A 15,919-nucleotide genomic window follows, 5' to 3' on the forward strand; every position below is an offset into this window, starting at 1 on the left:
ATCTGAAATTTCATCTGGCTATTGCAGGCTAACGAAATTGTACGTGGAAACGAGGTCCTTTACAACTGCATGTTTGCCAGATTTAAAAATGATGCACCACAGCAAGATCTACCCAGGTCAGCAATAAATAACAAAACCAAGTGACTTTTGTCATCCTGTGATTTGTCAGAAGCAGCATTTCCAAACCATCTCCATCTGCAAATAAAGTGTTAGAGGACATGAAGAGGGGAAAAAACGCCAAACAAAACATCCTTGAGAACAACAGAATCTTTTTCATGTCCCCCTGAATTTCAAATTTGCTCCACCTCCCTCCTGCCAGGTCTCACCTTGCCATGGCTTTTCTCCACCTTTCGGAAACACTTGTTCAAGGAGAGGTTGTGCCGGACCGAGTTCTTCCAGCCGGTGGGGGCTGTGGCGAAGTAGGGGAAGCGGTCCAGGATCCAGCTGTAGATTTCTTTGACTGGCAGGCTCTTGTTGGGGGACTGCTCGATTGCCATGTAAATGAGAAGGCTGAAAGAGTAAGGGGGTTTGGAAGTGGAGGATTTTTTTTCAGGGTTCTGGTAACAGGACGGTGAGAAGGATGGCACGCTGTCCCCCTCGATGTCGTACAAGGGGCTAACGATCGGAAGGCCCTCACTTCCGAGGCTGAAGTTTGTTAGAAGGTTTGTACTTTCGTGCAGCCAGTTCAAATTTGTGAGCTCATCGTCTGCTGCATCTCTGTCCACCACAGTGGCCTTTGGCTTGCCGGCATCGCCTGCGTCAGGCAAGCTGCCCATCCCATGACACTGCCGTAGTCCTGCAGCTTTTTCTGCTCCTGGCGTTTCAGCTTTCTTATCCGGAGTCATTCCAGTGACTGGACCCATTTAGCTTTATTGGTCTGCAACAAAGGAGATGGTCAGAAATCACTGCAAACTGCCAAAATCACATTCAGCCCACCAAACCCAAATAAAGAGCAGCACCATCCCTATGCCGTGCAGGAATACTGTAGTCACTGATGAGAGCCAGGGTCCAGCAGGAGCCTCCCAGTAAGCTCATGAGCATCTGCTAGCTCCCCTCCATTTGTAATTAGAGATTATGGTAATCACTTGGAAACTGCTGTATCTATCTTGAAACACCAATTTAGACACAGAAATAATAGTTATTTTCATGTCAACATCTGAATCTGGAAAAGACCTTAACAGGTAGGATCTAATCCATGTAGATCTGACATTAAGTCCTTAGTTATACTCATTATATTTGTAAATTGACCCTGTTTAGAAGTGCTTGCCTTTGGTGCCCAAAGAGTGAAAAAAGTTGCAAAACTTACAACAGCATAAAGTGCGTTTGTGGTCTCAGCACAAACGAAGTCTCTACAACTCCCTACCAGTCACAGTCATTCCCAAGTGCTGTCACATATTTCTACCAGGGAAAGATCAGTTCATCAGCTGTGGGTCCCACAGAGCTGCCTGGGTCCAAAAGATCTTTTCCCCCTCCTGCAAGAGCTTGCTGCCCTAACCTGAGCTCTCCTGCAGAGCAGAAGGTGGTGGGACCAGCTCTTAACAGGAAAGGATCATCTGCTGGGGTGGCAGCTCAGACTTGGTGCAGGAACAATGGCTGAACACTTTGATTAAAAAAAAAACCCACACTAAAAACCTAACCATAAAATTATTATCTACAAAAACCTGGAACCCAGAATGCATGGGTTAACATGCTTTAGAGGCATTACACTAACAAAAACCACCCTGCTTGTAGGATTTTAAATGGGATCCTCTAGCAAACTATGTTATGGGAAGAGCTGCTTTTTTCCAGCTGATGTGACCATGTTAGAGCTTCACTGCACCCACAGCTTTGGCCAACACAGCTACACCAGAAGTACAGACCAACAAAACCACTGTACAGATGTGGGCTGTGTACACGTACACACACACATACACTACAGACATAAGACACGCCAACTATGGATGCTGTTTACCAGCAAATCTGAGGTTCACATTAACTGTAAAAAAAACCCCCCAAAAATCAAACATACAAAAACCCAACCCCCAACCCAGTTCCTCATCCCAGTACATGCTATCATTCTGGTCTCATGCTCTGGCGCCCAGTGCAAGAGCTCAATTGCAAGACAAGGAGTTTCCGTATCAGGCTTCACCAGACAGCTCTGTGCAGTTACTGGATGCTTTCTTACAACAGTCTTCAGTAAACATGTGGCTCCAAGCATTTGCATCTTCTCCTACAAAGCGGAGGCAAGGAGTCAGCCAGCCTGTGTACAGCTCTTGGCTGTCCCACCTACAAAACCAGAGCCGACCAGTTCCAACCTGCCAGCCTCACTGTGTCCATGGGAGTACCCTGTCCAGCCTGCCTGCAGATGTATTTGCCCAGCCTCCTTACTCTGGAGAAGGGGAGTGACATGTGTGATGGATGAATGACATGGTGACCTAGAAAGGCAACAGGACACATCCATTTTATGCTCCCCAACAGGGGCCAGAGTTCTGCCAGCCCCTTCCTGGTGCCAGGCAGTCCTGGGGTACAGAATTTGTGCCTCCCCCAGAGAACACACCAGGTTTCCCACCAGCAATTTTTGCTCCTCTCTTCATCTGTTCATATGCTCTTGCACCAGCAACTGCAAAGCTGTTTTGACAGTAGCACCTACACCTATGCTTACCAGCAGTAGTGCTGGAAACCATTCCCACACCTTCTGTTTTCTATTTCTTATTTCTATTCAATGCAGGGATGGGCATGATCAACTACCAGCTCAGTTATAAAAATAAATAAATAAATAAAGCAAAGTGAGCTGCTCAAATAGCCGGTCGAAAATAGCTTTGCTCTCCCTACAATTTACTTCTCCCCCAAGCCATCAGAGCAGATTTATATTGGCAGTCAGCAATGGCTGGCTTTTAACACAGCCATATATACATACACTCATGTCACTTCTTCACTGCTTTCTTAAATTAAAAAACAAACAAACAAAAAACAAACAAACAAAGAGCTAGTGAAAAAATTCATACAGTGAAATAAACCCCAACTCTGCTGCAACCCGAGTTGCACCGCTCTCCTTATGAAGATCAACTTTACCTCCTTGTTCAGCACCTCTTTAGCCAGCTACATACTGAGCTTACACCTCGCAGCCGTGTGTCGGTAATTTTAGCTCTCGGTTCATGTTACGTGAAGTATCCCTTTGCGAATCTTCCGTCAGCACAGCAGATCAAGAACACGCACATGCACACACACACACGCGAGTCTGAGGTCACTGCATTTATTTCTTAGGTGAAAGGGGGCAGTAAAGTCTGTTTTCAACTCAAATATGGCCCGGGAACACTCAAAATTATAGAGGAAAAAATATTAACTTATTAAATTGGCATTGCATATCAGGCAGGATTTGTGGTAGCATGCAAAGCAATAGTGCATTGACATTTTCTTTTAGCAGAGAATCATCACAACAATTAACACCCTACTTATAAAAAATATTGTTTGCAGGTAATATACTTACAGGAACTAATTTAGGTTAGTGCCATGTTTCTCTTAGATGTGTTACAAAAATCCACACGTCTCATTACGTTCTTGGTGCCTAGTTCACCACCTTGCACACTTTCTACTTGAACACATCAGAAGTCAAAATATTTTTTCTAGAAAGCTAAGAAGGCCATTATTAGATTATTATCATCTCATAAATAAGAAAAAAAATAAAATTAGTTCCATAACTGCTGCAGTTTTCAAAGAGTGTTCTCCAGCAGTCTGCATCAAGGATAACTGAAATATAGAGATAGCAGAGTATGCAACAGGGAATCTATTTTAATGAAGAATTTAACTCCATTGTGATGGCAGTAATAAGACTGGTGACACTGAGGACCATCAGCTGATCATTTTGACACTGCTTTTCTGGAGACAGCATCACCTCAGCCTCAGAATATAGAATGCAGCCTCAGAACCTCTAATTCTGTCTTGTTTACTTTGGCCTGCTGCTGCACCAGTCTGAAGAAGAAACCAACACTGGCAGCCTTCCGACTGCAAAGGACTGCGAAGTCATCAAAAGCTGGCTCTTCCCCTAAGATCAACAACCACAACTCCAAGGGTTGCCCCACAGATGGGGTCATTAGCAGACATGGTAATGTCTGTCTCGTCTCTCAAGCACCCGAGGACCATCTGGACCACAGGACCTTCTCCCTTCTCAAGTACCCAAGGGCCACACGGACCACAGGACCATCTGAGACAGCACTGCTTTCTGCCTGCAGCAGCCTGGTGGGGAGAGACACCAGTGCTTCTGGAGCATATCTGAAGGCACAGAAGTGGCCAGTTTGTCTGCTCTCCAGAGCCCCTCTTCATTCACAGAGACCTTTAAGGACATGGATATTCACAATTTTTCTCTCCATGTGGGCTCTGCCTGGCCATAAGCAGATGGGATTGTGAGCACACAGCTTCCAAGATGTCATTCTCAAGATTACCACTTCCAATATTCAGGTTTTAATATTTTACATAAGGACCGTGGGATTCACCAAAGCCATCTTTGCTGTAAGCTGGCAAGGTTTTGTGGACAGGCATCGCCCAGTGGGAAAACCACAGTTAAGAGTAAGGAGAGCAGACTGTGAGAAGAGCACAGAAGAAGCTCTCTGGTGCAGATGTTTTGATAAAATTGTACATGCTTGGACCATCAGGTTGTTTTCCTACTGTTTCTCACTGTTAACCAGCTCAAAGAGTCGAAGCAAACCAGGTTAGAGGTGGCCACCAGGACTTGCTCTCCACAGTGCTCCTGGACAAGCTGAATTAGCAGCACCAACACGAAAACAGCGAGGGTAAGAGTGGGCATGCGTGTTGCCAGGCCAGTGAAATTCATCTTCCACTCCTTTATTCCCTTACTGCCACCTTCCCTGCCTCTTCAACTACTTCAGGAACAGCAAGAAAACCATTTCCAAATGACAGGCAACTGCTCAGCTGCTGAGACATGCTCCCCATTCCTCTACTGGAGCTCTCCCCAAGCCAATTCTTACTGAAGGGGGATGGCAAATGGCAACCATCTACCCAGCTTCTCCAGCTGCTGCATTGAATGGCCAGAGGCTTGCTGCAATTCCCACAGGGATAGCCACAGAAGAGCCAGAAAGCAACCTCCAGTCACGCACACTCAAAAGTAATACACTTTAAGCACACCTATGAAAAAATATGGCAGAGTTTGTGCTCTGACCCGTGTGCTTTACCCCACCAATAAGTGACACAGCACGCTGCTGCTCATTGGTATTAACACTTGCAACTGAAAGCAGAGCATCACAAATCCAAACCCTACAGAACTCAAGCATCTACCTCCAGTAAGAAAAGAAACGCCAATCAAAACATCTATTCCGAGTATCGCAGTGGAGGTGCCCATTATTTTGCATGGCAATTACAGACAGAGGTAAGACATGATTCAGGGGTAAGAAGATTAAAAGGCTGCAAAGTCAACTGAGGTTGCTCAAACAAAAGTTAGGATGCATCAGAAAAGAGGCGAGACAGACAACCTTCTTTCCAGCAGTGTCTGTGATTTCTGGCATCACTCAAGAGAACACATAAAAGCCAGGAGCAGACCTCCCTGCTAATATGTGCCAGTTCAGCACCCAAAGCCCAGTGAAGACCTGCTCCTCCAGGCCACTCACAACCTGAGCAGCAGAGCCCAAGTCCAAAGGGGCTGATTAAGGCTGCAGATGTGTTCAGTCAGCAGTCTGTTTCAGAGAAGCAGGCACAGACTGGAGAAGACTCAACGTCTCAACGTTGCAATATTTTTTGCAGTCTTCTCTCAAACTCACCGAAGAGCTAACTTTGGGAAAGGTTATGGGGACTGCAAGGTTCTCAGCCTAGCAGAGTACACCTGGAGTTAAACCAGGTTTGTGTGCCCCCACATACATCTCCAGCTACAACTTCATTTTGAAAGAAGACCTTGAGGACTGATACGTTCTGACACAGGAGAGAATACTTTGTGTGAGCATTTTATGAAGACAAAGCTGCTTTAATGAAGGCCAACTGCTTAACAAAACTGAAAGCTCACTTGGGCATATCTTCAGGCAAGCAGGGAAGCATGCTTGTTCTGCAGCAGCCCCTCTCAAAGAAGCCCCACTCCTGCGGAGTCCAGGTCCAAAGGACAAAGCTGCAGCAGATACCACCATCATCAAAGGTGACCTTCTCCAAATCCAGCAGCACTGCAGGTGTAAGTGCACAGATGTCATTTTAGCACTGTGGCCACCGTGCCTGGACTCACTGACCTGGCAAGAAAGAAGTCAGTCTTTCTGTTAAAAGATGCCACAGCCTTGTCCATGCCAAGTCAGCATGAGAACAGAGCTGCTGTTGCTGCTTGATCCTTCTTTTCTCTACACTGGCATCAGATGAAAGGTGCCATTTGGCACCTGCACAACATCAGTGTCCCAGGTTAGGACAACCTTCTCTGCAACTAAATGCACCTATTTATTTCTGTATGACCAGTCGAGCAACTAGGTCACCTCAGCTAATAGTGGGAAGATCTGGAACCTGCCAACAGTGCAGTGATTTCCCTCCAGGTTTAAAAAAATACAAAAATAAATCTTACCCTGCATTGTCCACGTCTGAGGAGCAGAATATAATTTTAATCCGGGGAAAAAAGATTTTTAGCCATATCACACCTTGGTTAATAACAGCAGCTATGCACCCACCCTCTCTGCAACAAGCTCAGGGAGCACAGTCTTTGTTACAGAGCCAGGCATTTGTGTGCTTCACACACAACTTCTGTACTAACAAAAACAGGCTCTGTGAGAGTATTTAAAACGATCAGTAGGTGCTTCTGCATGCAAGAAACTATACCAACAGCAAACTCTTCTCTTGATTTTCACATTCCCTTGCATTTATGAGAAGGTATTGACACCAGGCTTGTCCTGACTTAAACGCATCAATGTATATACTGTGTTATTGAAACAGCCCAAGAATTACACAAATAAATGACTGGCACTGCTCACCTACACAAGCTGGGGATAAACTTCCAAGTCAGCATGCACACAAGCACAGGACCAGCTACAAATCTCTGCATATTAGAGGGAAGTGCAACAAAAAAAAAGATCCTGGCACAACTAGTGAAAACCCATCACTAAAAAGCACCACATCTGCTTGACTGGGAACATTAAAAGCATAACACCAGACCATTTCCTCCCATTTTCCCCCCTATCAATTCAACCTTTCCTTCCCATTCATCTCTTTGTCTCAGGCTGCCCTGCTCCATACCCTGCACACCTCACACCCGCGCTCAGCAGGCTGCAGGTCAGCTGAAATCCTCCCCCCCAGCCCCAAGAAAGGCCTATATTTGATTACAACACTATATGATGTCACGTATCCAAGACAACTAAAGGCATTACAGTCTCCTGAGGACAAAACCACCTCTCGGCCATAGATTTCAGCAAGCTGGGACCCACTCCCTGCAGAGGAGACACGCAGACAGCTGCACCCCTGGGTGACAAAGGGCACCCAGAGACGCTCCCTGGGGTAGCACCTCCAACAGGCAGGGCCCTTCCTGCTCCTCCTGGCTTGCAAAGTGGGGAAAAATTAGAAATAATTGTTTAAAAAAGTGTTAAAAAAGCAGTTACTGGCTTCTCAAAACCAACCTGAAAACAAACCCAACCAACTGAAGGACTGCACAAGCCATAAGCTCAGGGGTTTCGTTTTAACCCTGGCATTGGTAGGCTCAAAGGGGAAGAGAGGTTTTCCAGGGATTTGCTGAAATACTTCCAAGCCTCTCTCATTTTAATGCTCTTTTAATGTCAGTGTTCTCCCGCACCCTGTGATATAATTAAGGAGAGAGGGGAGGAGGAAGGTAACTAAAACCAATTAAAAGGTCCAGTATTAGGAAAAGTTAAGAAATGTTGCAAAATTTAAAAAGGGGAGGGATTAAAACCTTATCATAGCCCAGGGAAGGGCAGGGAGCAAGAGAAAGATTTCATCTGATCTGGCTTATATGAAAAAATTTTCTATTTTTTTTATTAAGTACGCATATACACACACACAAGTGGGTTTGTGTTCAAAACAAGTATCTGAGAGAAAAATGATAACGTGAATTCTGACATGCCCAGACCCCAATCCAGACCCTGTGCACAGCCCAGAGCCTCTGGGACATTTATTCCATCACTGCCTTCAGAGACTTTGCAATCATGTTGCCTTTCCAAAGGCTGCAGTCACTGTTGGACCTAGTTCCGTGTGCCTCAGATTTAAAACACGCACATGAAAACAGTCTAACAGAGAAACAGGGAAATGAAAAATATAAAAACCAAACCAGCAGTGAAACCTAAACTATTAAGAAAAACCCTTGGTGTCAGAGAAAAGGGGGTGGGGATGGAATAAGTGCTTTTAAGAAAAATGCTTCACTGCCAATAGTAGCTTTTCAAAAGATGCCTAGGGGTCATGTTCCTTAAATTCAGTACTGTGCTTGCTAAATGGACTAACATGCAAAAAAATGTAAGCCATTGATATGTTCACAAGTGAGCCATTAGAGCAAATGCCTTGCAAAATAATTCTGATGCTAATTCCCTTCCCAGGGTAACCCTTCCACGTGTTTCTCTATCATCCTCTCGAAACAGAAGTGAATATAGCTACATTTCAGCTGGTGTCACTGCCAATCTACCAATGCTAGAAAACATACTACTGTCTTTTATATTCAGCTTTTCTGCCTTCTTCAGCTTTAAAGTACCAAAACTCCTGACTTTCAGCCGAAAACCAACAATTTGAAGCTTCGCCCCAAGTGCCCCTTCTGCAAGATTTAATTTGAAAGCAACATCAGAGCTGTATCACAAAGCCACAGCCACACTGCCGGTACAACTCTGTGATTGTGAAGCTCTCCCCACTTGCTGCTTTCCCGGCTCCTGCTCTCAAAGCACAAGTTTTCCTCCAGAGCTCCAGGGAAGGCAAAGCACAGCTCTTCGCCGTGCTGACCCCCACGGCCAACTTGTTTTTAATTTTATTCCACAAGAGTCGAACTTGGCTGTTTGAAAAAAAAAAAAAAAAAAGGTCCTACTTTTGACTGCTCAACATCCCTAAAGTAAAACTAAACTGGCTGATAAGCAGTCTGGTGATAGTCCTCACAGGGCAGAGGATGAGGGATGAGTGGTTGCTCCTTGCCAGCAAGCTTCCCAACTCCCACTCACTCAGCTCTACTCTGTGCAACTTCTCCAGGCACTGAACTCTCTCCATATACAGTAATTAACTTTTAGGCAACCATGTACTTGCCCCAAACCTAAGCACAATGGAATCCAGTGAGAGTGGTAAAAAGAAAGCAAGCAGGGGACCACACTCGAACCGGGAAACTAAAAGCAGCTACCAACTGCAAGATAGGAATGCACTGAAAACAACGTGAGACAAGAAACGAGGCCAACTTGAGACAAGAAACGAGGCCTGAGCGTGGCATCAAGATACGCTGCTCCAGGAGATGGGCTTTGGCAACACATCCCCTCATATGTCAGGAAGCCCACAATAAAAACACGATGGCAATTAGTACGACACACACTGGTGGGACACTCGGATGCATAAGCGAAGTACCACAAGGATGGAGCAGCATCACCCACACACCACCCTTCCAGCACCCAGCAGATGGAGAATGCAGCCACGGCAATAAAGTCAAAGGTACTCAACCATGCTGTTCAAAGGCATACTGAGGTGTGGGGGTCTGTGACCGTAGTGCAGAGACCAGGCTTGTTGCTGTCTGGAGGGGAAGGCCAGCAGACAGCCAAAAGCACCGCAGCTGGAGGGTGCAGACCTGATCTCAGCTCACCACTGCACTTCAAACCCATACCATCAGCAAGTTCAGTGGAGCAGTGACAGCCACCTCAGACAACAACTACCATCCTGCCAGGCAGTCAACATACACCACTGACCCGAGTAAATCACGTTAGGATGTTCTGCCAGCAGGAACCGGGTAAAAACATTTCCAAATTATAATCTAATCCTTACAGAGTGTGCAGAAGAGCAGTGGTGGAGGGTGATTCCTGCAGCAGCAGTAGTCAATTTAGTGGAGTCTCTAATGTTCCCTAATCTTTGAGGAAAAAGTAGGGAGCTCTAAGTCTAGTCTGAACATAATGGAAAGAATCTGAATGCACTAGGAAAAACAAAAAAGTCAAAATCCACATTGTTGACTTTTGGTATAAATATTCCTATCTGTGCAAATTCCAAGCTTCTCTTAAAACGGTCCTGGTACCCCTGAGCAACCATTTGGTAACATGGGTATTCCTGCCCCAGACATAACATCCAGGTTTCCCGGTTGCAGGCCTGAAGGCACTCAGCCTGAGCACTCAGCAGTGCTCTTTCCAAAGGGGAAAGTGACCCAACCCTCACGCTTCCACAGCCATAATGTTTTACAGGGAAGAGGCAGAGCACCAGAGGTCATAAAGACTCTGGCTGACATCAGGCAGCACTTCTTCCTTTCCATGTAATTTATTACCAAAGCACAGGCAAGCTGCCTCCCAATTGCTGACTGAAATTGTATTTTGGAAGTACCCTGGACCATCGCTGCATGCTTTTACCCCTCGTGGTGAGGATGGGATGGAGAGCTCACCATCACACAGCACGCACTAAGTCAGAAGACGCGTAATGTGACAGGGAACAAATAAACACGTATCACACGTAAGAGTCCAGCTGGATAAAAAGTGAAGCAGCATCTCAGGGTTTTCTTGTTTTACTTGTGGGTGTCTTCTGCAGGAGCAAAAGGCAGCCGCTGGATCTGGGAAGAGACACCCCACATGCACCCACCCCGAACCTCTCAGCACTGCACCGGGACACGGACAGGGTTTGCAGCCTGCAAGTGTGCACTTGTTGAGGCACAGCTGGGTGCTGACGTGAGTCACCGGTGCCGCTGACAGTGGTGCCTCGGCGCAGGAAGTTGCCCAACACCATTTCGGTTCTTGAGTGGCAACACACGCACTGGGATGAGGCACTCGCTGCCTTCATCTACTTCTCTCAGAAAAAGTTACTATCAGTGCAGTGACATCCTACAGACGAGCTTATACACAATACATTCATTTACCAGGAGGGGAGGAACAGCAACTGCCACGGCAAGAAAACTGAAGGAGCCAAAAGGAATAAACCAAAGTTACACCTGTGCTAATAGGTAGCAAGCGTGCATCCAAACTGCTGACAGACTTTACTTACAGGGACTAAAGGCTGCTTTTCACTGATTTGCAGCCAGGAAACGAAAGCTGTGCTCCACACAGCTTTTTTTGCACCACAGTAGCGCAGTGGAAGTACCCCATTGCAGGGAACAGCCTTAAGGGATGCATGGTAGGGTGGCTGTGGGCTCACCCTCACTCCTCCCAACACCCATACTTCCTGCCACCTCCTGGCTCTAATCCCACTGTGCAGCTCCTTCTGATAAGGTATCATGAACCTGCACATGGGAAAAGTCTTCTGAGTGCTTGGGATATTTCCTCTCAAATACCAGCTCCTTTGAACCCCAACAATGAGCAGTCAAGGAGTAACAGCAGGAGAGGAAGGTGGAATTACAACCCCACTGAAACCAACATAAAAACTTCAGCTGCTCTTCTGGGAACTAACATTTCTCCACAAGAACTGTGTGGCTTTTTACCAGTTTAAACTATATCCATATACAGCATCTTCAGATGCCAAACCATCTCATTCACCAAAAAAGTTTGCTTTTGCTCAACATGTCAGGTTTTCAAGTCTATTGCACTGAGTGGACAGAGCCTGTGGTTAATAAAGATGGTAAAAATCAGCTTGACATGTCCTTAAGCCTTTGTCAAGCACTACACTCACTTGCCAGGCAGCACTTCTCATTCAAGGGGACCATTGCACAACCCTGTACCTGCTCCATTACTTACTGGACTGGCATGTCCTGACACTCAGATAGTTGTTGTCAATGCTGGTGCCATCAATTTCAAGTTCCTCAGAGGACATGGGAAGGCTTCTCAAGCAGAAAACCCATGGTTGTTGGAGCTGTTGAAGCAGCACACTCCTTGGCTGGTGCCCCTTTTAGACAAAAAATATCTTACTTTTGGGCTGAAAAATCCCTGAGGAGCTCCTTCAGCACAGCCTCAGTGGCAGCACCCAAAGCAGGTCACAACTTCATCCTCCGGTCTAGATGCTGCCAACAAAGATATTAACCAAGTTTTATTTCAGCAAGGTCCCTGAGAGTGCTCAGGGCCACATGCCTGGATTGATACAGGGTCAGTGCCTCCAGCTTCCCTCAGGACCTGAAGGGCAGCCAACGCAGCATCTCCACCACAGTCTGCAGGTGTAGACACTGTGTACAGCGGCACCGCTCGCTTTAGGGGAGCATTTGATAATAAAAAAATTACTAAAAGCACAAAAAAGTCTGATACTTATTTCAGGCAACTCAAACATCCAAAGTAGGAATTACCATCCCCTCTGTATTTCCACAAAAGTCAAGTCTCACAGCTGGACACAAGTGAGCCCCCAGCATATCCTGGCACTCAGCTAAGTTCATCAGCTCAAGCTGTGTGCTGCATTAATTGCTACTACAGAGCTTTCAGTTCAGAGCTGTGTCCAACTACCTTCTCCAGAACTTGGGAAATGTGAGTTGGCACCTGGCAAGAAAAAACAAAAAACAGCAACCTGCTAACTAGTTCAAGTTTTCTGACATAATATAATGTCAGCTTAACTTTTCTTGCATAGATGTAGCATAACACCAGACTTCTAGGAGGCAAAAAAAAGACTCCAAACCAAGAAACACAACAGAAGTTAAATGATTCTCACGTCACTATATTACTACCCAATCATTACTAAATCGGTCTAAATGCAAGTCCACCAATGATAAGATTTGGAGAGTATATATACATATATATACATGGTATATTATACACCATGTTATATAAATCAAGTTAGCTTGATTTCATACGTTAGCCACAAAGCTAAGCAAGTTACCTTCTCAGCACTGAAATCCACCATAATTCAGCCTTTTTAACTTCTCATTTTGCATACAGCGCCCATCCCTAGGCAGGCACCACAGTGGGAATGTGAGTTTATTGGGCCCTCCTCAAGGTTACCCCTTATTTTCTGCTTTTAATCTTTGTGCTCTTTACTCTTTGTTTGGGCCTTGTCAGAATCCAAACCTTTACCGACAAAAGCCAGTTTCCGCTCCTACAGAACCTGGGCAACCAAGCACGTTGGTGTGTCCAAGGCGGAATAAGGCGGGAGAGCAGTGGGATGCTGCTCCTCTGCTGCCACCAACTCGCTGCCCAACTTCACCAAAAGAAAAAAAACAAAAGAGACGGAAAACTCTTAAGGGCCACGTGCAGATAGATCCCGGCCTCACCTCGAGCACCCCATCAGTCGTTTCTTGGACTTCAACCCAAAACGCGGGAACCCCGGAACGCCTCCTCTACTCCCCCCTCACCTCTGCAAAACCACAGACCTTCTGCACATCCAAGGGGGCTTCCCGCCGCTTCGGGGACGGCGGGGCGCGGCGGAATAACGCCACAAGGGTCCCTACTTACTTAAATGAAGCGCCCGAGGGTTTTCATGGGGGCGACCCGGAGTCGAGGGGCACGTCGGGGCCGCGCTCCCGGCGCCGGGCTGGCCCCGCTCTCCATCCCCGCCGCTGGAAGCGTGCACGGAGCGCGGGACTGCCCTGCCGGGGAAGCGGGGGCTAAGGAGGGCTGGGGGGGGTGTCACCCGCGTAAATCCCGCGGGCGGAAGCTCCGCGGAGCCGCGCCGGGAGGAGGAGCAGCGGAGCGGGGTGTGGGGAGCGGGTCCGCGGCCGCCGTGGGGAGGGAGGGGGGGGGGGGAGGGTGTCCCCACGCATCCCCCTCCCCGCGCATCGCCATCCAGCGCTGTCCCCACGCGGGGCACCGGGGGACACCAGTCACCTCCCCGCGGAACCCCTCCCCCCCCCCCCGAGCCAGCGGGACCCGGCGCTCCCCGCGCCTCCCCCTTCCGCCCCAGCGGAACCCTCCCGGAGCGTCAAAAACAACAAAAAAAAAAAACCAACCCCATCCCCCCAAACGCGCGGAAAGCCCGAAAAAAAAAAAGCGGTGGGGGAGCGACGAAGCCGGTCGCGGGGGTGGCGGGAGGGGAGCGCGGGGCAGAGCGGGCGGCACTCACCGCGGTCATGAAGCCGCGCGGCCGGCGGCGGACACACAATATGGCAGCGGGGGGATGTGTCAGGGAGCAGCTGCTCCCTGCGCAGCGGCGGCGGCGCCGCCCTCCCCGCCGTGCTCCCCATGGCAACCGGGAACAAGCACGGCCCCCCCCCTCCCCGCTCCCTCAGCGCCGGGGCCGCCTCTGGCACCGCCGCCGCCCCGCGCCCGCCGGGGCGGTGCGGGCTGCGAGCGCGGCTTCCAGGCTCCGCGTCCCGCCACGAGCATCCTCGCCGCCTCGTAGAAGTTCACCTTCGCCCCCCCCACCTCATCCTTCCCACCCCCCCAAAAAAAAAAGAAAAAAACCAAAATTTCAAACATAAACCCTCCTTTTAGTTTCGCTTCGCTTTCCTCACCTTCTTTATAATTATTCTTTTTGCCCTCTCAGCAGAAATGAAGCCTCCGCCGTGTTTGCTCTGCTTTGTAGCGCATTGTACTCCGCTCGTGCCTTCGGCTTTAAGCTTTCCAGGGCAAGAACTTGGCTGTTTGCTCGGCGGGGCTGAGCCGTCCTGCGTGTACACTTGCAGTTTTACAACATCATAAAGGGGACCTCGGGAAGTCGCTCACAGAGAGGAGCTTTGGCTGGGACCTGATCTTCCACTGCAAAAAAAGTTTATTCGCTTTTCCAAGGTTTCCTCACCTTCTGAAGGACACAGCTTATGCCTGCTTCATGATGACTTGCGGTAATTTTATTTATAAAGAACGATGAGGATGTGCTTCAAGGAAATTCCCCCACTCCACGTTAGGAGGAACTAGCTGTTGGAGTTTTTTTAATTTGAAACAATTTCAGAGAACAACCTTGTGGGTTTTTTAAGAGTGAAGATGTATCAGGCTCGGGGTTATAGCACACAAAATATTCTCCTAAGGGCAGAAGATCAAATCCAGTGGCAGGGAGGCTCCTTCTGCTGCACCATGAAGCTTGACCAGCTTCAGAAACAGAGCCCAACCAAGCAGTTTTGACCAGAATAAATTATTCTCAGCAAATTTCATTTAGCTCCTACCTACTTTCCACTGATTGAATGCGTTATGATTCATTCAACCTCTTCTTTTTCCTTTTACAGCTTCAAAAGTTATCTAGGGCCTTCCTACCATCTCTGCAAACAACAGAAATGCACTTATATTAATTATGTATTACCAAAGCCATCTAATGCTGAAAGCACCCTCCATTCCTAAATCATTAAAAATAGACCTAGCACTGCTGGTACCAGCAATGCTTTGCCCGTAAGAGGCTCTTTTGACTAAATTCCTATCCCTTAGGAAGTGCACATCAGCATGCCTTGTCTACCTTTCAGACCTCAGCTGTTTTGGCAGAGGGAGGAGCAGGGCTTAGCAGAGCGTTGTTTGCCTGTTGGGATCAGGGTGTGTTGCTTTGACTTTTGCCCAGCTGGGCGGCAACCTGAAGGAGAGACATTTGAATCCAGGATCCTTTCGACTTCAATTTATTATGTGAAAGGTTCAGCGTGGGCCACCGAAGGTGGTATCTATTCTCAACCTTTGACTGCATCTACACTCTGGCCTTTAAAGTGGGTCTGCTCACAGGTTTTTTTCCATCTACCCCTTGAAAACGCAATCTGGGTTCTGTAGGAACGCACGCTCTCTCACCCTTTATAGTTTAGTTTAGTGGTAGGAAAACATCCCACCAGAAAACCAAACAAGAATTAAAAAGACAAAAGCTGTAAGGACTCTGAAGTCGCCACCCCCTCACAGACTTGGTCTTTGAACTGGCATTTTATTTAAACAAAATTGTAGCACAGCACTTCACATGAAATAAAATGTTTCCACACCTCCTGAAAAACATTGTCACCTTTATCTTTCTCAGCCGTCCCTACTCTCAACATTCTCACATTAGGTCCTTGTGGCTTTAA

At 47.5% G+C, this 15,919-nt stretch overlaps 1 protein-coding gene across 5 annotated transcripts in view; it reads right to left on the minus strand.

Moving 5' to 3' along the window:
- Nucleotides 1–14,113, minus strand: part of FOXN2 (forkhead box N2) — a 33,160-nt gene extending 19,047 nt beyond the window's left edge. For 2 of the 5 annotated variants that reach the window (XM_032683101.1, XM_032683097.1), the window contains exons 1-2: nt 14,020–14,113; nt 327–877 (exon numbers count right to left, since the gene is read on the minus strand). In XM_032683101.1, coding sequence (XP_032538992.1) covers nt 327–863 — 537 coding nt within the window. In that variant the 5' untranslated portion in view covers nt 864–877; nt 14,020–14,113. Of the gene's footprint in view, nt 1–326; nt 878–11,777; nt 12,308–12,840; nt 13,390–13,412; nt 13,506–14,019 lie in introns of those variants that run through there. The other 3 variants (XM_032683100.1, XM_032683099.1, XM_032683098.1) reach the window with 3 other exon arrangements.
- Between the last annotated feature and the right edge of the window lie 1,806 nt (nt 14,114–15,919).

Source organism: Chiroxiphia lanceolata, chromosome 3 (assembly GCF_009829145.1).
Source record: "Chiroxiphia lanceolata isolate bChiLan1 chromosome 3, bChiLan1.pri, whole genome shotgun sequence".
In the NCBI taxonomy this organism is placed as follows: Eukaryota; Metazoa; Chordata; class Aves; order Passeriformes; family Pipridae; genus Chiroxiphia; species Chiroxiphia lanceolata.